This window comes from Oryzias latipes, chromosome 2, assembly GCF_053564925.1.
Source record: "Oryzias latipes strain Hd-rR chromosome 2, Olatipes_Hd-rR_3.1".
Taxonomy (NCBI): Eukaryota; Metazoa; Chordata; class Actinopteri; order Beloniformes; family Adrianichthyidae; genus Oryzias; species Oryzias latipes.
This window is the reverse complement of record NC_136238.1, coordinates 10,764,173-10,786,926: the sequence shown is the minus strand read 5'-3', so window position 1 is coordinate 10,786,926 and position 22,754 is coordinate 10,764,173. Positions and strand designations below refer to the sequence as shown.

Below are 22,754 nucleotides of genomic sequence, written 5' to 3'. Positions count from 1 at the left end.
CTTTTGATTTTTCTTTTCCAATTGTTCCCACTGGTCTTTAAATTATGATGAAGCTGTTGTCAGCCAAAATCAACCAACCTGTGTCGTTTCCTAGGACAGTTTCTACAGATTGATTAGAAATATGCTTCCAAGTCGTGGGTGGAACCATTGGCATGGGGTACCCTCACCCTCCTCATCTCCCATAGCTGAGAGCTCTCCGTTTACTCGCTCTCCTGCTAGTTTACAGCTCCTCACACCCCAAATCTAACATTACCGGTGCAACAAAAATGACTCAAAGGTCAGACGAGATAAAAAACAAAGACATACGTGGATCCAGTCGTCTACAAGCGGAGGCATCGGAATGGAGTGGAGCGGAGCAGGGAGCTTACGGCCCATCCAGCGTATTTTCTACGTCACAAACACGATCTTTTTCAAACTGCATTTTTGAGTCACAACTGCCTGACTAAAGAAATACTCAGAAATGCAACTGTAAGCTGAATTTCCATCATCAGAAAAATGCAACAAGAACATGTGAAAACCACAACTTTCATCAAATGGGTCTTTAAATCCAAAAATGAAGCTTAGAGTGAAGCTTTCACTAAAGGTGAAGAGAAAAGGATGGCTTTTAGAGAGGTTTCTACTCCTTTTGAATATTCAAAACTGAAAGCTGCTGTGTTTATTTATATGTTTTAATTTTTTTTACAAGTTTGCTTAAAATTAATGCTCAAAAATGAAAAGAACAAAATCTTTCTTTGTGTTAAACTTTTATAAGTAAAAGCTCAAGGTTTGGTTTTTAAACAACAGAAACTTTGACTTTTTCCCCCAATTCCAATCCATCAAACATCAGATGTTCCCTATCCACCCCTGTTCAAACTAAGCCATTAAACCTGTGTTGCATTTATTGTTGTACATGATGCACTGAAATGAGCTGCGTGCTCATGTCAGACTTGTCACGCCGCGTTCACATCCCTCCCTGCAGTGAACGGAGGCGCATCTAACTTAGAGGAAAGTGGATCTTGTTCCGTCTCTGAGGAATATCGGCAGAGTGGAGCTGCTTTAGGCAATCATCTATTTTTCAGGGTTTATATTCTTTCTGCTGTTACGTTTGGAGGCTTTTCTATACCTTGTTGATGTCATTCTGCGACGCCTCAACACGGGGAGACCAAGCAAGAATATTCATGGCAGGACGGACTGTCCTCACGTCCTTTACGTGCAGCAGGCCTTGATCTTTTTTTTTCCAAGTTCAGGACGCAAACATGCAAGTCTATAGAAACTCCCATAACAGTTTGTTGTAGACTGGCTAACCAGAAATGGGGAAAAAAATAGTTTATTTAGTGGTTCTCACCTCTAGGCAATAACTGTCAGATGTATCGAGGTCTTTTCCTGGTTTATCATTGAGTTACATTTACAGTAGAGTAAAAGGAGGAAAGGAACATGAATCATTCCCAACTGGTTTTTCTAAAGACTAAATTAAACCATATCTTAAAAAAAAAAATCTGACCTACATTTGTCATTAAAGTTCTGATATAGTTTTTTACTAAATCTTTGCCAAACGTTTCTAATTAATGCTATGAATGAACATCAGAAGGTTAAAATGAAATAGTCAAATAAGCTCTCTGAATGATCAAGACCGGAGAGATAGAGATAGAGATAGAGAGAGAGAGAGAAAGAGAAAGAGAAAGAGAGAGAGAGAAAGAAAGAGAAAGAAAAAGAGAGAGAGAGATAGAGATAGAGATAGAGATAGAGATAGAGATAGAGATAGAGATAGAGATAGAGATAGAGATAGAGATAGAGATAGATAGATAGATAGATAGATAGATAGATAGATAGATAGAAAGATGGGAGGGATTGATTTTTTTTGTTACGGTAAGAACTACGCTGAGAAGTCTTTTTGTTTTTAAATATATTTTTGTATATTACGAGTTATATTTGTAATCCCAGCACAGTTAAGTGGGTCAGAGGTCAAAGTTTAGGTTTCCTGCTGTATAACTAAAAAACTAAGTGATTTGTTCTTCATAGTTCAAAAACAAAACCCAATCATTGTATTTAAAAGTAAAGTCCCTGTACACGGTCATCTATTCATATTATATTTTACATTTAATCTTATCCTCTATGGTCAACTAGGTATTGGCATTATTGAGATGGTTTTTTTGGTCTATACTGATGGGATTTAATGATTTAGGAAAAACAGAAACAAGAAAGACTACATCCCATAAGGCATTTGGCATTTGGCACTTCCAAACCAGCAGTTTATGCTACGTTCACACCGAGTGAAAGCTTTCAATAAAAAGTCTATGTAGAAACACGTATATGCGATTAAAACTCTCACATTACACGATTTTTTTAAAGTCACTTTTTGAGCTCCACGTGCACAACGTGAGCACGTCAAAAGTTAAACTAATCAGGTTCGGTAGTGTCCTTGACAAAACCAGATTGATCAGGAAAGGGAGATGAATGATTGTTGTTTGTGCCTGGAAGGAATTCTACGACACCAAGTCTTTCATTTATCAGAATGGACGTGTAATGGAGCAGGATTGACCAGATTTGCACCGCTGCCACACCAAGCCTCTTCCAACTGTGAGTCATCAGTCTATTGTGAACACCGTATGCTAAGAGCGCATTCAAGAACCCACGTTCATTTATGTGTCAGAGGTTCTCTAAAAAAACTATTTTTGCTCATTTTCTTTGTTAACCTTAGTTTTAAAACAACTAAACTTCCTGTTCCTACTTTCCTTTGGAGGGAAACTGTTCCTTTGGCAGAACATCCGCCCACAAAGAAACTGCATGATGGTGCTTTCCCCAGCAGTCAGGAATGACTAATGAACCCCGCAGAACTAATTTCTCCAGGGAGGAATAACATTATCAAATTGTTGTTTTGTCTTGTAATAAGATGAATCATTTTCTCTGTTTTAATTTCATGTTATTATGAAAAACATATTCTTTTCACTAAGGTATTATAATGGTTATACATTTTTACAGAGGAACTCTGAGACTACTGAAGGCAAAAAGTACAAAAGTTCTGAAGTCCTTCTAATGTTCTATCAGTTTAAAGAACTGTGCCAATGAGTTGAGCTTTAGTCACATGCACCAATATCGGGGGGTGGGGGCTTTGACCCATACAGGTGCTGCAGGTTTTTGGGTGGAGGGTCATATCTTAGGGGTAGTGCAGGTGTGTCCTTGACACTTGTACAGCTACCTCATGGGATGTCGTTGAAATAAAGGACGTTAGATTGTTGAGTGTATCATTATATACTAAGGCCAATATTTATGCATAAGGCATAAGGCTAATACTTATGACGTATGCTATCGTTTCCTGACATCGTGCTACACTTTAGTTATTAGTAAGCTGCAAGTGCAGGACCCTTACCGACTGCATGTGAATGTCACAGATAAGTCCACACACCTATCACGCACCTATCACATGAACAGGAATTCATCTGTCCCTTGCACATTGCGCGGGGAATTGGGAAAAAATGACAAATATTGTACGAAACACCTGCTTCAATCTTGCGTGTTATATAAGTGTTCGCTACGCCCCGTCGCTTGCAGCATGCCCATTGAAAAAAATGGGCCCATAAGGGCAGTTGTGACTAAAGCTTTAAAGACGAGGAGAAGGAGGGAGGAAGGATTTGGGGTCTCTTGACACACCTGTATCTCATTTTGTGTTGACTAACTTTCACTAGATTGCAACCTTTGAGTGATGAAGGGTCTAAATAACTTAGTACTGACAGTTTTTTAGATCTGCTTTTGGAAGGCTCTTACCTCAGCGTGTAAAGTATTTTTCCATTGTTCCAGATACGAAGCAGCTGATTGGGTGTCGTTATCCAGTGAGAATCGGCATTCTTGGAATTCCTAAATATCGTGTCTGGCAGCCAGATCAAGCCGACCATATTGCTGTTTGGACAACAAGGGGAAAGAAACATTCACTGACGTCGTCTCTGTGAAACGCACGAGGCAGCCTGCCTCCCTAGTAACAAGGTAATAAAATAACACAATATTGAGGGGAAAAAATTAAGCACATCAATCAATTTGTTCTGCTAATTACAGCCCTCCTCAGAGGGGTAACATGGTTCTCAGAAGACTCATTCACACTGATTGAAGCTATTTTAGTGAAGTCTTGGTACCTGTTGAGGGTTAGAATCCGCATGCTGCTGCTGTTGTACCGCAGACGAGTGTCCACCCAGGTCTGTGCAAAGATGATATCGATCTGGTATTCCTGGAATGAGGCAAACAGAGTCGGAAAAATGATCAGACGTGCCTTCCAGGAGGAAGAGACAGGAAAAGAAAGAGATGTTTGTGCAGAAAGTCTGGAGCACTCGCGTCCCTCTGAAGAAGTCATTGATGTGCTCGTTGGATCACAAATGTGTCCACATCAAAGAAGAAAATGTGCACAAATAGCCCATATGTTCTAAGAACTCTGAAAGGAAATGTTTTTACTGGTAAATAGGGTTTCTCATCCTGTGGTGAGTATAATCCTTTTATAATGGGCATTTAAACAGCCTTGTTTTATTCTATAGAGCCCAATGAGTGAGAACACAGTCTACAAAAAGCATTCCAAAGGTTTCTCATCCATTGAACCGTACAGCCCCTTGTTATCTGTGCAGTAATAATAGATGGCATATGTCAATTTTCTCTAATAAATCAATGATGCTTTCTTCCAAAGTTCAGATGATGTACTTCTTTTTCCAGCTCAAAAATCCACCTATATGCAACACTTGGTTCCTCCAAGCAGCATACACCAATAACACCAGCAACAAGTGGGCAGGAACATCTTAGGAATGGAACATAGGCCTTCTTTTGGGATTTATCTGGAAGAATAAAGTCCATAAGAACCATTAAAATAGTTGCTAAGATCCCAGACGTTAGGTGGACTGGTTTTTAAGATTTAATTGGATGGCCAATGTTCTAGTCATTCTGTTAGTTATCTCTTCTTGTGCAACCTGGTGTCACTCCCAGCTTTAGCTCACAGCCCAATCATCTCCTCATCCTGGTAATAACAAGATACATATTTATAAACAATTTGATTTAGGCACTTTGGTGCTTTCCAAACATTTTATTCATGATTTAACTACAAATCATATTTTACAACCATTTTTTTGGTAGTTGGGCTACAGACCATCTGGTATTTACCATTTCAGTATCAAATTGTTAAAGATCTGCATATTGACAAAACTTTTGCATTTTTGAAACAGTAATCCGAAATGTTCGGTCTACCGAAACATCTCTTCGAGTTTATTTTATTTTTATTTTTTTACAGATGTTGAGTTTTCTCAATAATACATTCCCTCAATTCCCCAGTGCTCTTATGAAGTCTCCATTCTACATTCTTTAGGCCTGCACCAGTTCTGAGGGGAATAACGACACATCCCTATTCGCATATTCAGTCCTTTTGTCTTGCTTTTTTAAACTCCATCAAAGAGGTTGGAGAAATGGGGAGATGAAATCCCTGGGGAGGGTGAGGAGGTGGCCCTCAGTAGAATTCACAAGTCTTTCAAACCTGCAAAACCTGGTTACACCCATGGGTGAAATGATCCACCGTGGTCATCCTACTAAAGTTAGAATAGTGAAAATATATAAAGATGTGGATCTGACCTTGGATGGGTAGTCAGGCGCTGGGGAATCATGTTCATGTGTTGCTTTTTTTTTTGAAGAGACATTTTTAAATATTTATTTCAGGTTACAAATGAAACAATAAAGCTTAACCTAATAACAGCCTTTTATTGAGGCTAATTTAACAGTATTTGTTAAGTTGTCAACAAGGACTTAAATTTACTTATGATAAGTTTATACCAGGCACCTGACGCACGCTCAAGAACACAATGAACGTGGCTTCCTGAGTGCTTTAATGCTTTTTGACCTCTGCAACTACACTTCCAACGGCGTAAATGGCTTCCTCGCCAGAAATCCACTCCTGTGGGTCAAGAATCTTCTTTTCAATGTCCTTCTTACATAATGTTGACTAATTGAAATACCTCTCATTAGTAAACCCAATGCTGAATGAAGCACAATGCTTCGTCTCTCACGCTGAAATACATTTGTTCATTTTTGTTGTTTATATTTTCATGGTAAACTGACTAATGCGTCATAAAAGGATTTAATCTCGTAAAATCTCAATTTTTATAATGGTAAAAAAACTACTTTTACTCATCATTCTACAAATTCATTCTTAAACATTGTGAAATTTTTCTCATGATTTCACAAACTTCTTGTAATTTTTTTCTCCTATGGTGACTCTAAAACTCTGTGGTAGTATGACGGACTGACTTGGTGTCATAATTCTGTCTGGGCACAAACTGCAATTATTAAGATCGATTTTTCAATGGTTGACACTTCCGTGAATTTGACCACCACCAAATTGGTCAAAGTTGAACTGGTTTAACTTTCAACATGCGTTCAATGGCCGCATGTTTTGTACATAGAGCCTGACAATGGACATAAAAGTTGCATAGTGGTGCGTAAATGTGACAGTTGAACGCAGAAGCTCGAAACGCACATTTACGTGTGTTTACATAGACCTTTTATTGGAAGTGGGTGCTAGAATGCAGGTTGCAGAGGCCGGTGTGAACGTAGCAGCAGTTGAAAATCTTCGTAACCGTTGTGGATAAAATAAATCCTTAACCCAGTTAAACTGGAAAAGATCAGATGTGTTTTTAGGAGACAGCTTAGACATTAAACTTAATGTTTCATTGATATAGCTTTAAAAAAAAACTTGATCTTACAGATACAACTGTGTGCTTTACCATTGCATTAGGGATTTCAAAATGTTTGTCCTATTTAATCTCATTTAGGTTACATATATGTGGGGGAAAAATCGCAGCTTTTGTCCTTATGTCTTTATTATGGGGTTTATTTCTTCATTCTTAACCTGAAAATGCTAAAAAAAAACAAACAACAACACAGATATGGGAAACATAAAACAACTACATATGAATTCAAGTTCCAGCGTTATGAAGCTGAGGAAGGTCAGGGCAGCGTAAGGTTACTGGCTCTAGATAGCACATGAACGGGCAGCACCCATCAGCAGCAAGGTCGAACCTCAAGAGCTGAACAATCGCTTCTGAGAGATGAAACAGTCATTTCAGCTCTGTAATGTGACTTTAATAGGAGTTACTCTGTGTGGCGGTGGTCTAATATAAAGTTTCAGATGGAACTAAAGGAGGACATTTCTAATCTGAGTACTTCCAAGTTTGACCAAAGTTCAGGGAATTCGATAAAAGAGCATTTTTGCAATGATTTTTACTGAAATCTATCTTTCTACTTTGTGGCATCTCCTGACTTTTGTGACCTTTTCTTTAAACGTGGCCTGCCCTTACTAGTAAAGCAGTTTTAAGAGCTCTTATTGTTGTTGAGGTTTGGTTTGACATTTGGATGAAAAGGAAGCTCAACACTAATGATGGGGATGTGACAGCGAGTTTATACCTCTGGAAAATCCAAACGCCAAAAATCCAATAGAGTTTCTTACTTTAATCAGCACTTTAAAAAAAAATTCTATACTGACTTGAAAACTTTAGATCAAGTGTTAAAAGTATATATAACTTACAAACAAATGAATAAATCAAAGAATAGAATTTTACAGGCCAACACTTGTAGTCAAAACTCAGTCTTTCATCAACAGGAATGTCTTTAGCCCTTTGGAGACATGAACCTCACAGATCAACATCTTTGGTTTCTTCAGGAATTTCCATTACGATCTGATAACGTGAAATCCATTATTAAAGCCAAAGAACGTCGACGACAAAAGCACGTCTGACTGAAATTAATTATCTCGACTTTTACGGCATAGGAACAAATGGCTTCCTCCTTATCCCGGGCCTCATCGTCTCTGTATGGCGGCGGCTCGCTCTGCACTATTTACCGCCGTCTTTCATCAACATCCTCCACAGTCGCATGGTTCTGCAGATCCACTATCTCTTAGTGTCTGTCACAGCTCCAACCAGACATGTTTGGTCTAAAGGTTTCAGACTGCAGACAGTCAATAACGGGCTCTCTAATTGGATTCTGGTCGATAACTTCAAGGAGATAACTAGTAATTCTTACCATGGGTACCACTTGTTTTGGTCATTTGTTACCAGATTATCTGACTTTGTGACGAGATAGGAAATTAAAATACAAAGACAGGAAGATAAAACTGACACTAAATTGTCTTTATGATCCATTCAACCCATCCATTCAATCCAACAAAGGTCAGATGATTTGAGGGTTTTTTGCATGTCAATCACCTCATAAAAAAAGGATTCCAAATTGGTTTAGAAGAAGACTTTTGTGCGCTTGGCAATTTCTCCCCAAAAGCATCCAAGATCTCCTCTATACTTACACAAAAAAAACAGGGATTCTGTGCTCTTACAAGGACAGCCCGTAACAAACTTATGGCCAAATTAACCATAATAATCAAGATTTGATTTACTAAGGAGATAGCAACTATTCAATCTCTTCTCTTTATCTGTTTGTTTCACCGTAAATCCTTTTTTTTCCCCAAGTGCCAGTTCATTTAAGGGAATGTCTTGACACAATATAGCAAAGAAAAACATCAAATTAAAAAATGTAATTATGTCTCCATAGAGTACTTACATTCCAGCATTAGCAAATCTAATAAAACAATTGATCAAAACAAAGATTGAGCATTTGCCCAGCTGAGAACGTTAATAGAAATAATTTTCCAGCAGAACCATACATGTATGAATGATGAAATGAATAAACTATGCACAACCACTATTTCCAAGAAAGTTCAGCTTCACTTATAACAGCTAAACTTTCTAGAAATGTCGAATGAGAAATTAACATTATGCGGCCAGCAGCACTTTATAAAAACCGTGTGTATAAGTTCTTGAATGGGGTTGGCCAAATAATGGTTTAAACTTGTGGCAACACTGTAGTAGGACCATTCTGTGACCCTTTCTAGCCCATTTTGCTAAAATGTCAGCTGTAAATAAAAAAGGAAAGTTGACAGCAAAGGGCCACCGCTTCCAGGTGGAAATCAGTATATTTTTTCAGTGAAATATGAAACAAACGTATCTGCCAACTATGCCAAGAGACTGTGGCTGTTTTCATGGAGTTCAATACAAAGAGGGACCTCAAGATGAGACATGCTTTCTACAACAAGCTAATTAGGAATAAAACGATGTGAAAAATTGACAAGGATTTTGAAAAATAAGTATTTAGATGAATGTGTTCACTTTAGTTACTTTTGTGTAACAAGAGTTGTTTATCTTGTTGGTTGAATTTTAACAAATATGCAAATTAGTAAGAGTGCAAACACTTTCACTGTCATACAGATCGATTTCAATTGACTCACTCCTGTAAGGTTGGTCTAAGGACGGCTGACACTCATGGCCGACATTCCAAGTTTGGCATTTCATTTGGACAAAAGTTAGAAGAGCCAAACTGTGATCCATGATCTGACAGAATTCAGTGGTTATGCCTCGCGGGGTCGAGATGTCTCTGTGTGAGAAGCTCAACTTATCCAGAAAAGTAGTCCAATAAGTGGTACAAATCTATATTCTGCATCTGCAACTAAATTAATCAACTTTTCTACAGTGTTTGCCTTGATTTCTACTTTGGATATTTCAAATACAGTACAGTCAGCACCAACTTTGCCTTCTTTTGCGTTTGCTTCAATATACAAAGACAGATATGCTTATGGACGATGTCAATAGGGGCTTTTTTCCGCTATGTGACGTTACTTAAAGCACTAGTAATAAAGTTGCATATAAAATGCCCCACATCATATTTATTATGCTGTAAGTCCAAACAGGTTTATCCTCCAGTTCTTTCTGGATCCTGTTAAAAATCCTCTTGTTCTGCTGCTTCATCAGCTTAATCCTAGAGCACTATTCCATTTCAGAATTTCTATCCAACAGTTCTCAAATTTAGCATGCAGAGCCCACATGATTATAAAAGTGTGGGGTAGCAAAGAAAAACGAAGCACAAGCAACCTAGACTGTGTAGTAATTAAAGGATTCTGGCCACTAGGGCTGCACGATGTGGAAAGAACTCGCAATAAGTGATATTAGTGATCAATATTGCGATGGCTGATATAACTTGCGATACATGAACAAATAGCAAAATAACCTAAAACATTTCCATTTCACTGCAACAGTTGAATTTAGATAAGAGTTAACCCTCGTCTACATAGGAGGCAAACATTTAAAATAAAAGAGCTCCATCTGATTGGTCAACAACTTGAGGGCGTAGATCTATGCGGTCCAATACATAAAATTATGTAATTTGATTCTTAAATACTTTAAGGTGCCATTAGCATGTTGTAGCACATTTAAGGTAATCATTTATTGCAATTTTCGCCGTCTTTTGTGATATGCTTGATTTCGTGATAATGATAAATTTGCGATTTATTGTGCAGGCCTACCGGCCACTATTAGAAACCAGCGTCTAAACTAAAGAGCACCGGTAAGACTCTGGGTTTATTGGAGACCAGCCACTATTGGAGGATATAGAGATAAAAACATGCATACATGCATGTAGATCAATCAGTGTCTAACAATACACACAAGACAAGTTGATTAAAATAAAAAAGACATAAATGCTGAAGGTTGTTTCTTTGGTTTTACAATAAGATGGAAATATAAAATACACCTACAGTGATACAGAATTGCTGTTTGCCTTGTTATGGCTGTGTGTTACTGTTTTCTGCAAGCACAAACATGTGGAACTGGGCATAAAAATGTCTTATATAAATACATTTTTGAATCTGTTCACAGCAGGTACTTAACAGATGTACTAGGGACAAAACTAGGGACACATAAAGGCAGAATTGAAGGTAGCAGTGTTGAAAGTAGCAGAGGAGCAGCAGACCACACCTTCATCTGATGAAACTGGGTCTGAGCCAATAAAAAAGACTCCAGAAACCTCTACAGCAGGGGTCTCAAACAAACGGCCCGCCAAGATGATATTTTGGGGCCCCCGCGTTATTATTAAAGTTTAATGTTAATGCGTCCCGTCAGTTTGTATGAATGACACTTTTTCAGTGTTGTGTGCCGAGCTGACAAAGCAACCAATCACAGTGAGGTATATGACTCTTGGGGGCGTGACAATGACCGGGCTTGAAAGCAGAGAAACATTTAAGGCAGGAAACCTGACAGCCCCCTCCCTGGACCACATTAAGGAGTTCCTTACTTTCCTTTTTAGAATGTATTTATTCGCTCGTAATTTTCTAAATACATGCACTGAGTGCTGAACTTTTCTCTGGGTCGCACAGACCCGGGGGAGGGTTGATGCTATTATTACTGTTAGGCACGTGGCGGCGTATCAACCCCGACCAAACGGTTCTAATGCACGGTTGTGTTAGGGCAGCACACCGCTCCCGCGGGAGATGGGCCAGCTGAGGAGAATAAATGTCCCACACCTACATGAATGACAGCTAACGGGGCTCTAACATTAAATATGTGCGAGCAACAACAAGATTTAGTCTTAGACACACTAAAAATATGTGTTGAGATGAACCAGCACCTCACCTGGATCGTTGGGGAGACCAGGCGGGGGCGGGGGGGGGGGGGGGGGGTGAGATGAAGGCGAAGCTGCAGCGAGACTGAAGGATAACAGGAAGTTGGCGTTGTCCTTAACATTCAATTCAGTTTTAATATGCCTCTCCCCCTTAGTATAATCTGTGTTATAATATCTTTTATATTTATTTTAATGTTTTGTAATGTATGTAGCCTTTTTTAATCAATCGGTATTTTTAATTATTTTAATTAATCACTCAACTACAAAAACCGTCAGGACACATTTCCCATAATGCATTGTTTTGTAGTGTTGGGCGGCTTGCAGTCAGTGCAGTACTAAATTTCCAGCTGCGTTCGCGTAGGTTGGCGCCTTGCTCCCGCCCCTTTCTCGTGATATTTTTGTGATGATTGACAGGTGATGTTGGAGCAAAATCATACGTCACTCACCAGGTGATCTGCGCAGCGTTGCGTCCACCTGCATGACCCCAAACATGCTTATTGTGCATCTTGGCTGCACTTATTTGGTGTCGCCAACATAAATTTCCATCTGTTTTTGAGTCTTTCTTTGATCTCAGCTATCTGTAACGATTGTTCTGATCTCCAATGAATAGCATCCGTTCTTTTATTAACCACAGTTTGAATTCAACTATGAAAATAAAGGAGTGGCTGACTGGCTGCTCTACAATAACTTGTGACCAGGGTTTAAATGTGCAAAAAGTCATAAGAAAGAAAATCCCAAAATAATAACTGAATTTTGTTTCTCCTTTAATGATTTGTGTTTTAAAAAGTAAACTTAAAAAAAAAAAACATTCAACACAGACTGAAAAATCGGAGCACATTCTCACTGACTTCTCCACCTTAAATATCAATAAGTCCAAGTACAGTCCAGATTTATTGACAATCATCTTCAATCACACTGAGGGTCTCAGTACCGGAGGAAGTGCTGCCAAGTGTCCATCAGTAAGAAGTAGACAAGAGAAGCCGTGTTCAGAAGAACCACTGAAGGAAGTTACAGAACTGTAAAATTTAAGTCTTCTTTTAGGTTTAATACTTATATTTCAACAGTAACTGAACTGTGTTAAGAATACAGAAATGTCTTATTAATTTATTTACTTATTGATTTTTTATTTACCTATTTTATTGTATTTGAATGAGAGTTTTATAAGTACATTTTGTACAGAAAACAGTTACTAATAGAGTATAGTTAATAGTATAGTACATGTTCCATACAAATTTACTGGCTCTCAAACACTCACAAGTTGCGTGTGTGTGTGCCTCAGCTAGACCCTGCCTTCAGTGGCCCCCAGGTAAATTGAGTTTGAGACCCCTGCTCTACAGCATCTTCAATGAGATACAGCAGGAGAGCATCACAGCAACAACTCCTTGCAAGCACATAACCCAAGGGGCAAACTCTAAAACGGAGATCTGTGAGGCACCTATTGAAAGCAAGAACAATCCTTTACAAACCAAGCTCCATTTCCCACACTGACCACAACAACAGCTAAGTTCCTCTGTGCTCCCTGCACAAGTGTGGAGGTGAAAGGCTTTTTAGAACAGCATCAATATTGTTGAAGAGCGCAGGAGTCGACTAACAGCTCAACTTGCAGAAATGCTTAGTCAAAAAAATAAAATCTCCACATCTTTCTCAAATAGCAGAAAGTGGAGTTTGAGGAATAAGAAAGGCAGTTATTCTATTTGTTTTCTGCTGGTTAGTTATGCCTTTTCCCCCTGAGCTGTTCATTCCATAAGCTGGAAATGACAACCTTGAATTTAGTTAACCTTTTTTTTTTTACGTGGAATTTATTTTAAGTCCCACTCGGATCATCTTTTGATCTATTGTACAAGTGTTCTCAGTGGTCTTTTCATCATAATTATGTTGTATTTAGCCAAAATAAAAAAAAAAACACTTGCAGCATTTTCTTGGACGTAGTTTCTGCAGAGCAGCAGTAGTTCATTAGAAATTTGCCTCGGTGTTTTGAACTCCCGGGACTGTTGGCGACGAGTAAGCCCCCCCCCTCGCTTCCCAACATCCCTCTGTTTACACACTCTACCGCTAGCTTACAGTCCTTCACATTTAAACCCAACACTAGTGGTGCAACAAAACAATATTGGCGCCATCTAGCTGTACAGTTTAGAGCGAGATGTCACCTACGACAAGGAAACAAAGATGTAAATGGAGTCGAGCAGGGAGCTAGTGGCCCTCCGATTGTAGATTTTATGCAACAACTACAAGCTTTATCCAACAGTATTTTTTTGTCTGCTCCTGATTCACAACAATTTAAATAAAATATTCAGAAACATAGTTTTAGTCTTAATTTTGCTACAAGAACATGTTCAAAACACCTGAAACACCATTTTCATTGGAGTGGATCTTTAGGTTTTTTTTTTTTCTCATACTGCTATTGGCCATTACAATTTGTCATAGCAATACTACCTCATTAAGCCTCTATCCTATTACACACTCGACAATAGGTCAAAGTATGTAGAATTTATGCTGATATAATACTAGCTTGATAATAATATTGAACGTTGCAGTATCAGTACCATATTGGGATTAAATAAAAATGTTTAGAGGCATCCCTACATTGATTCCAGCTCCCCACTGCGCTCAACTATAATTTGTTACATAACAAAATACCACATGGGCAAAGCTGTACTGATTTTACACATTTACCATCCACATGGTAAGAAAAAGAGCGTGTGCCTGGTTGCTAAAAAGTTTGGGAGTTAGCATGGTCACAGGAACGTTTGTTTCAGTCTGTTTTGTCGTCGCCACACAAGGTTGGTAGTTACAGATATAGTGAATACGCTAACGATGCTCACATTTAGCCTATTGCAAACAAGTTCTAGAATTACTGTAAATGCAATTAATAAGGTTCGATTGACTCAATCTATTGACTCTTCTGTCTCGTTTTATGCAGCTTATAGTTCAGTGCTCCTTATGCATAATTTCAAAAACAGACCATTCATTGACGGTGGGGGCCTTATCGTCCAGTGCGCTTTATAGTGGGGGAAATATGGTAAAATGATCAGCTAGAGGACCACAAGTCATGAATGTTTGCTGGTAAATAAAAAACGACAGTATTTTACATGCATTTTTTTCCAGAGTAAACTAAAAAGAAGTTATCTTAAATAAACCAATTAGGCTGTTCAAGACCCCCTATTCAACTTTGGTCAAAAATCTCTCCTTTTTCTCACAGCTGAAGCTCTACAAGCTTCAGAATGCTGGATTTGCACTTTAAAACAGGGAACACCAGAACATATCTCTGACTAATGTATTTCTTCAGGCAAAGCCAATGCTGCAGAGATGATATAAATATTTATAACTCCCGAATCCTGGGAAATTAGTCCCTGGTCTACATTTTGCATCCTACTTAGAGAAAAGAAAAGATGATAACCATCAAGGGTTGATTTCCTAGAGTCACATGTCCACTTCTGGGCTGGCTGTTATGACACTTCATCAAAACATTATATTTGAGTAATTAATTTTCTCTCTGAGAGTCTGATCCAATCACTTCGCATAAACGTAGCAACCAGAAAGCATTTGCTTCTGGCCTTAGAGCTGTACAGAAATTCTTCTCCGGTGTGATGGGCACAAATGTATGGTAAACACCGTCATTCAACCGCTGCTTAAGGCTGATAATGAACTTCTGTCACACTTGTAACAAACAAAAGTGCTCGGCACCCGCGGATATGACTGGCATTTTGAAGACCAAGTTGCATGCGTGCATGCGCCAAGCTAATTTCATGAACATGCTTTGTTTTGTTCTTGGGAATCAGACGGGAAGACCTTTGAAGGAAACAAAAGAGTCATTTGCATTCCTGGCTGTTTACTCCATGTCTGTTTGTGGGGATAGGAATGAAAAATGATTCAGACGGCTGGCTGTGCTTTGCTGAACATGGAGCCTAAAGTCCAGGCATCACCCACCTTTCTTTGGCTGACGCAAATGACTTGCTTGTGTCCAGCTTAGTTACAGTACTGGCATAAGGGCAGTAGAACATCTCCAAGCAAAAACCTGGCCTTCTGTCCACATGTTGACTGTGTGTCCATTTACTCTGAAAGTTGTTTATTTTTAAATCCTTAATTCCCGTTCACATCAATGGGACCAAACAGAGGTTTTAGATAAAGATATGCGGTAACCAGATGCAAATACTTCCTGCTCATCACCCAAATCAGGTGTATTTAGTCAATAAGAACCTAAAATTTCTTGAAGGTTGTTTTTATTTAAATGTAGAGCCAGGTTTTTATATTTTTGCTTTTAATAAAAGTTGTTTTTTGGAGAAAACCTGAGATTTCTAGTGCTAACTGCTAACTAATTTGTTTACTGTAATGTCTTCAACCTCTAGATTAACATTAACAATATTCTAAACTTAAGTGGACAAAAATAAATTTTAACATAGTAAATAATATGAAATGTCTTGTGCATACCAAAATGTGCAAGTTTTTTAAATCTTAAATTAAGGCTTAGATCGTTTACTAAGCTGATTTTTATGAAAAAAGTATCCAAATAAAACTATTCTAAAACAGTACTTCAGTCCTTAATCTGTTCACGTATGTTTAAAAAAAAAAAAGGTGATCTTTTCGGTGGACTCCATAACAAAACAGCCTAATTAACGGATTTATGCCCATCAGAGTCTGCTTCAAATGCAAAATATCTGTATATATTGATTCTGAGAGGCAAACGAGAGGAGAAACAGGAGGGGAAAAAAGGGAATCTAATTAGAGAGGAAACATTGAGAGCTAATAAAATCAAATAAGATACAGGAAAAAGTAATGAGGGGCATTGAAGTGGAGTGAAAGAGACTGAGGAGGAAACAAGGAGGAAGGAGAAACTACAAATAGATGATTAACTGATCGTGTGGAAAAGCATGTCTATCGCAGCCTCAGATGTTTCATTTTTAGGTAGAACTTAGCTCACATGTTTGAACCGTAAGATGCAAAAGAGACGGCAGTTGTTAGGGTTTGTGCTTCGTGTGCATTTAGCAGCGGCAGCAGACTGGAGATGTGATCTGCATATTACCAAGGCCAGTGTAAAATTAGAATAATACTTTGTCCTTCTTCCAGTCGGAAACTATCTGCTAGTTTTAATTGCTGTACAGTGGAAACATGACACTGTGACCAAAAGACGACCACTTCTGCCAACATTTAAAGTTGCATAACCAACATTTCCTTTGGTTGTTTATACCCCTTCATGGTGTGTGTTGCTGCTTTGCAAACGTTCCATTAACTCTCCACTGAATTTAGCATCATCTTGAATGGGTAAAATAACTAAGAAATCATTTTCTATATACTGGTAATTGTGATTAAATTCATGAATTAAGTGGTTTGATTGAAAAAAAGTCTAAACGGTGCAGCTAAAAGTCTGTAGTTTAGGTTTTTAGTTCAGTTATTTAATTAATCAGATCCAACAGTTTGTACTCTACAATTGAGATGTTTTTATTTTGATAGTTTAATCTGAAAGTTTGGGCGCATGTGTCCGGGTGTCAGGGGTTTCACTTCTTGTTATGCCTCCTTTAACAAGAAAATACACACACAAAAAAATTGCTTTAGACGAACAAGCAGCAAAAGGAATATCAGAGAATGTTTCAAATTTACTTTAGAATTATTTTCCAAAACGGATAATAGAAAGTAAAGACAAACTCACTAAAGGATTTCACCCCAGTTTGATTATTTTATGTTTGTACAGCTTTAATTTTATCCAATATTAAGGTGAAGCAGAAATATGTGCTCTTTTGATGGTTGCAACATTGATTTAAGAAAAAGAAAAAAAATTCTCTTATATTTGTTTAAAAAGTCTTTGCTGTCTAAATAACTCAAATAATTAATTTAACACATTTTAAACCGTTTTCTATTGACATCATTTTTATGCTTTTCTACAGTTTAATATGTCAGAAATTTGCGTTAAAACTCCTTGAATGTTTTATAAAGTTCTGGCCCCGACTGTGAATTCAAACTATGACAAAGATTTCTGGCAGTGTGAAAATACTAAAGAATAGAAAATAACATAATTGGACTGAGTCACTCAATTCTAAAGGTTACAAAGACAATGAGACGTAATTGTGGGGAAAAAATGTTCAAATAAATTGAAAGGATTTTTAGTTTTGAGGCCTTTCGTCCAATTTAGAAAAATCATGTCAAGCCTGCTTAATGCCATTAAATGTCTCCACCTTGAATTATAAACACGCTCTGCTGTCTTGGGCCCAATGGCGAAGACTGGTGACCTTCTGCGGTGCAATCAGATGACCTTTTCTAGTGAATTTCCCGCTTCCATCTCCCACGTCCAGAATGAGTCAGAATCAAGTGAAGCATGGAAAAGCCAAAAGAAAAAACTTTAAACGAGACAAGATTTTACCGTCACATACTGTGACTGCATGGGTTTGACATCTGGGAAAACACTTCTGTTGTTTTGGACGTTGCTGTCTTCTCAGCAGGATTATTTGGGGTTTAACACAAACACTTCATTAACGGGTTTAATTAAAACTTGTCAAAACTAAGAAGAAAAAACTTTCAGATACTGGATTCTGTTTCTTATCTTTATAAAAGTCTTTTCATAAATAAAATCAAAGAAATGAGCAACTCCCAAGAGTTCCTATGTTTAATCGTTTTAAAGCCCCTTAGGGTGTAAAATGTCAAAGAAATCCTCTTTTCTCCCCTCTGGTAACGAGTTGATTTTTTCCTCACTGCTATTGAAATAGATAAAATAGACAGCTGGATATAATTGTTAGATTGGCAGCTTGTGTTGAGAAATTGGATCATATCAGATGCTCTTTCAAGTCTCACATTCTACCTTGAAGCATTTGTAAAGTTTGACCTGACTTCTGCCACGTTCAGCGTCCTCAGACTTGCACCGCCCACCCGCTCAGTTGGGTCTTGACCTCCTAATCAATCAGAAGGACTCCCACAGCCGCCACACCTGCTCTCTGAAGCACAGAGAGTTCTAAAAACCCAGCTGAAAGATTGTTGACATGAGAACTGGATAAGAGACAAATGAATAAGATCCAGATGGACCTATTTGGCTAAAACAGACATTTGTTTATGATTTATTTTTACAATATGGCGCCAAGAACTGCATCCCAGAGAGACATAGCCCTTATGACTTTGTCACAATTGCCTCATGGCTAGATACAGGCTGTAATATTTGGGCAAACAGAGGTGGACCACACAAAAAAACAAGTTTGTAGACTGCTCTTTGAGCCAGAAGAGCAAAGATGTTCGTGCACATTATTTTCTATAAGCATGTTAAAACGGCAGGTCTAGGGAACACCTATACAACACACAAGGGTAAGTAAGGGTGATAGTAGGTGAGTTATACAAGATTTACATTTTTCTCAAACCCAACTGCACAAGTTTAAGGGCTATTTTTCACCTGTGACTACGAATTTACTAATATAGTAGTAATATATTAGTGTGGCATTAGGGCTCCCCCTACAACAGCATCACTTGTACATTAAAAGTCTGTGCAACTTACATTAACCTTATGCTACATTCACACAGACTGTGGCAACTCGCGTTCAAGCGGCTACTTCCAATATGAGGTCTATGTAAATGCACGTGAACCCACATTTTGGGCTTTTGTGTTCAGGGTCCCCACATTCACGTGTGGCTATGCGGGCTTTGTAAGTCTGTTCTCGGACTCTACGTACAAACCAGGGTTTCGCTAAACGCACAGGGAAAGTTCAACCAAGTGAACTTTAGACTGCTTGACCGTCAAATAGTGGAACTTTGACCAATCGCGCACTCTGATCTGGTAGCGACGTATGGACGGTGTCCTTTTCAAAACCTGGAAGTGACAACCGTTGTAAACATTATCATGGAGGAATAAATAACTGCCAGTTGCGCACCACCAGAATTGCATTATAATTTCATTCATCGCCATGGAGTTGTAAAAAAAAAAAAAAAAAAAAGGAAAGCCTGAAGCAACATTCGTGAGGTTTGCACCACTTCAACATTTTTGCAACCAAGCCCCTTCCAAATGTAGTTGGCGGACATGTGCTAGTAACAAGACGCCACTACCTGCCACTCCGTGCTTGTACGGTGTAAATGGGTGTTCATGAAAACCGTGTATAGCACGTTCTTGAACACACAACATATGCCTGGTTTGAATGTAGCATCACAAATACTTCATGATACGCTTGTCACACCCAATGGTAGGTCACATTTTTTAACTGCAAGACACACCTGTACTCCCCTTAAGAAGCAGCCGCTCCTCTCTACGACTCTCTACAGACCTGGACAACCCAAAAACCAGTATAGTGAATGCGACTATAGCTGCAGTCAGAAACATCAAAACCTCCTAAGTGTCTGAAAAGTTGGTACTTAATAAACTTTGCAACCTTTAGATTCCTGCACGCCGTTCATCTATCCTTCCATGCTCTTTTTAAAAGAACAGTATAAACAATTAAAAATAGAAACATCCTCATTTGACGATAGTATTTAGAAAATCTAAAATATCTTGATAAAAGTCATTTGCCACTAAAATGATGCATTTTTCTCCACATCTAATAGTATATACAGAGTGTGCACCTAATGCGCTAACAAAGAGAGCGTTTCCTGTACATTTCCTCTCTTTCAGACTTTTGACAAATGAAATCCAGGAAAATGACAACAACAGCGTAGAGGAATAGATTTGATTGTAATGCTGTGAAGGAACCCATCGCAGATGTGAAGAAACCATCAAGAGTAAGGAGAAAAAAAGAGGGATGGAGTGCCATAGGAAATGAAACACAATGTTCCTTTTTAGCACTAAGAGACTCCTCTGAAGAGGACTGAGGCCTTTGATGTATGCCCCCCCATCACGTGTGCGTGTTAATCATAGACAGATGGATGGCTGCGTTTGACTGTGTGGAGGAGCATCTGTGAGTGTGTGTCGCTGCCACATAAATAGCCTCTTTCGTGTTTTTTGGAGGGTCAGAAAGTCCTTTGGTTTCCATGGACTCAATAATTCAGTGAGTTCCACCAGGCGGCTGTTGAATACACTCTTTCTACCACTTTTTTTTAAGGTTTAAGTGCAAACACAGGTTTGTTGGAAAACCAAAGTTGCAGAGCAAGAACCCACTGCGGTCGGATTCGTCGTCTTTCTGTCCCTTCCATTCATTCATCTATATTTCAAAAAGAATAGTCAGGGCTTTCATTGTGTTTATCACTGAACACATAGACAGACAGTTCACCATTTTCTGATGAGGATCACAGGATTTGAACGCCACCGACAAAACACAGCCTCACCTCCCAAAAATGTGGAATTGCAATAACTTGCAGTGTCATAAACCCATTTTTCATCCAGAAGGAAACTGAAGAAACAGATTTATCATTTTTATGAAAAATATATACAAATTTCTAAAAAACAATGAGGAATATAACCAAGAAAAGGACTAAAAAAGCCAATCGTAATGTAATTAGGCAATACGTGGAATAATGAGACTCACCCTGAGAGCCCTGTTAAGATACATAACCAAAACTAAGCTTGTTAGTTCATCTGAAAATAAAAAGAAGGGTGTAAGAAAGCCCCTAGATCTCAGTCTCACTACCATTAAGATTTTTAATCTACTTAAGCCATTCCATCTACTCAGGCTTTCACATCTCATAAGCACCAGACTCCATTCAACAGGTGGAGGTTAAGGGAAGAAGAAAATCCCATTTTTTAAATAAACTAAACTTTTGCCTCAAGTTAAATCAAATTTACATGTTTTAATGGTTTTGCCTTGGTGTTTTACCTTAACCCAATGGTCTCCAACCTGTTTTGGGCGTTTAATACTTTTTAGCTCCCGGTTTCTTCTCAATTAAAATGCTACAACGAGAAATTTAGTTTAAAAAAATAAAAAATAAAAAATGAAACCCTGTATAGGTCAAACTGGGGGTCTGGAAGAAATATCAAGATCGTACACTGCTCGGTGAGCCGTAGAGTAAAGATGTTGATGCACCTAATTTTGTCCTTTGGGGCATGGAGAGGTCGTAGAAAACACAGGTTGGGCACAGAGAGCTGATAGTCCTGTCCAAGTGATAGGTGTGGGCATCTTGCGCTCAGCCTTACTGTTAGACATTAGGAACTTAATCAGTCTGTAGCAGCGGCTGGATATCTCAGTTGGCTGGGTGTAGGGCTGTCATACAGGACAGGGTTTGCTTCCCAGGGCGTACAATGAGCCAGAATCCAGTGTGGGTATTTAGGCAAAACCTTCACGCTACTACACATCAGGGTCTCCCTATGCCTTAAAAATACAGGGTTGGGTCGGGAAGGGCATCCGGCGTAGTCTGTCTGCCAAACCACCTGTGCGTATCAGTGAATGCTGATTTGCTGTGGCGACACCTTACGGGATAAGCCGAAAGGTCGGACTGTGGCTTGCTACTGACACGTGCATATTTATGTGCGGTCAGTACTTCGCTCACTACTCAATTGAAGGCTTACACCGTGCCAAAGGTCCCGCCCACAACTCAAAGGTGAAATTCTAATGGACTACTACCGCTCTGCAGAAACTGCAGAAAACCAGACAGGTTTTTTTATTGACTAAAAACGGCATAATTATAACTAAAAGACCACTGGGAAGTGGGAATGCTTTGAAAATAGATCAAAAGATGATCAGAGTGGGACTTTAACAAGCAGCCCTTCCAAAGACCTTACCCAGAAAAATATATATTTGCTTTAGTCCAAAAAATACTAAAACTAGAACAGTTTAGGCATTTCACTGAAATTGTCTTAGCATTTAAATATCTACCTCCTCCATCTTACAAACAATTTTTTTCAGTTAATTTAATGGTTCAGATGTCAGCTTTTATGTCTAATCACCCAAATAAAAAAATATATGGTTCGCAGTACAGGGAGAGAAAAAAATGTCGAAGCAACCACTTATCGTCCACTCCCAGACTTGATTGTTTGCAGAGATATGTAAACAAAGTGAAAAAGCCTCGTGATTCAACAGAGCACAATCGTAGAAATTAAAAACCTGGCTGCGCCGCATTGCTGTGACCGGCTTTCGGTTATGGGTCAGTAACAACATCTTGGATGTGCTGGTGCTGACTAATAGATGTGGAATCTCTGCGCCAAGATGAGTGAGAGGATTGATGGCATGCCAGTGGGAATAATAATCTGTCTTCTCCGTCTAAGTCATTGTCTCTCTTTGTCTCTTTTCTTTTAATCAGGGAATGATAAATGCGTTTGTCACGGATAATGTCAAGGACTCAAATGTTGGCTAATTTGACTTCCTTGTCGTTGCCGAGGGCGACCTTGATCTCAGACCTGGATGAGGGAGGATTTGTGAAAACCAAAAAGAAAATTAGTTCTTTTGAAGCTTTCACTTGTCTGACATGAACAACATAGTAGTAGCGGG

At 38.7% G+C, this 22,754-nt stretch overlaps 1 protein-coding gene and 1 long non-coding RNA gene across 2 annotated transcripts in view; one reads left to right on the top strand and one right to left on the bottom strand.

Moving 5' to 3' along the window:
- The window catches only part of LOC101170160 (gamma-aminobutyric acid receptor subunit gamma-3), a 130,560-nt gene that overhangs the window by 25,544 nt on the left and 82,262 nt on the right, over positions 1–22,754 (bottom strand). The window contains exons 6-7 of the mRNA XM_023965629.2: positions 4,104–4,195; positions 3,742–3,873 (exon numbers count right to left, since the gene is read on the bottom strand). Of these exons, the coding sequence (XP_023821397.1) occupies positions 3,742–3,873; positions 4,104–4,195 (224 nt within the window). The remainder of the gene's footprint in view (positions 1–3,741; positions 3,874–4,103; positions 4,196–22,754) is intronic.
- Positions 3,839–22,754, top strand: part of LOC144984178 (uncharacterized) — a 93,145-nt gene continuing 74,229 nt past the window's right edge. Inside the window, exon 1 of the long non-coding RNA XR_013647870.1 lies at positions 3,839–3,957. This is a non-coding gene — a long non-coding RNA (uncharacterized LOC144984178). The remainder of the gene's footprint in view (positions 3,958–22,754) is intronic.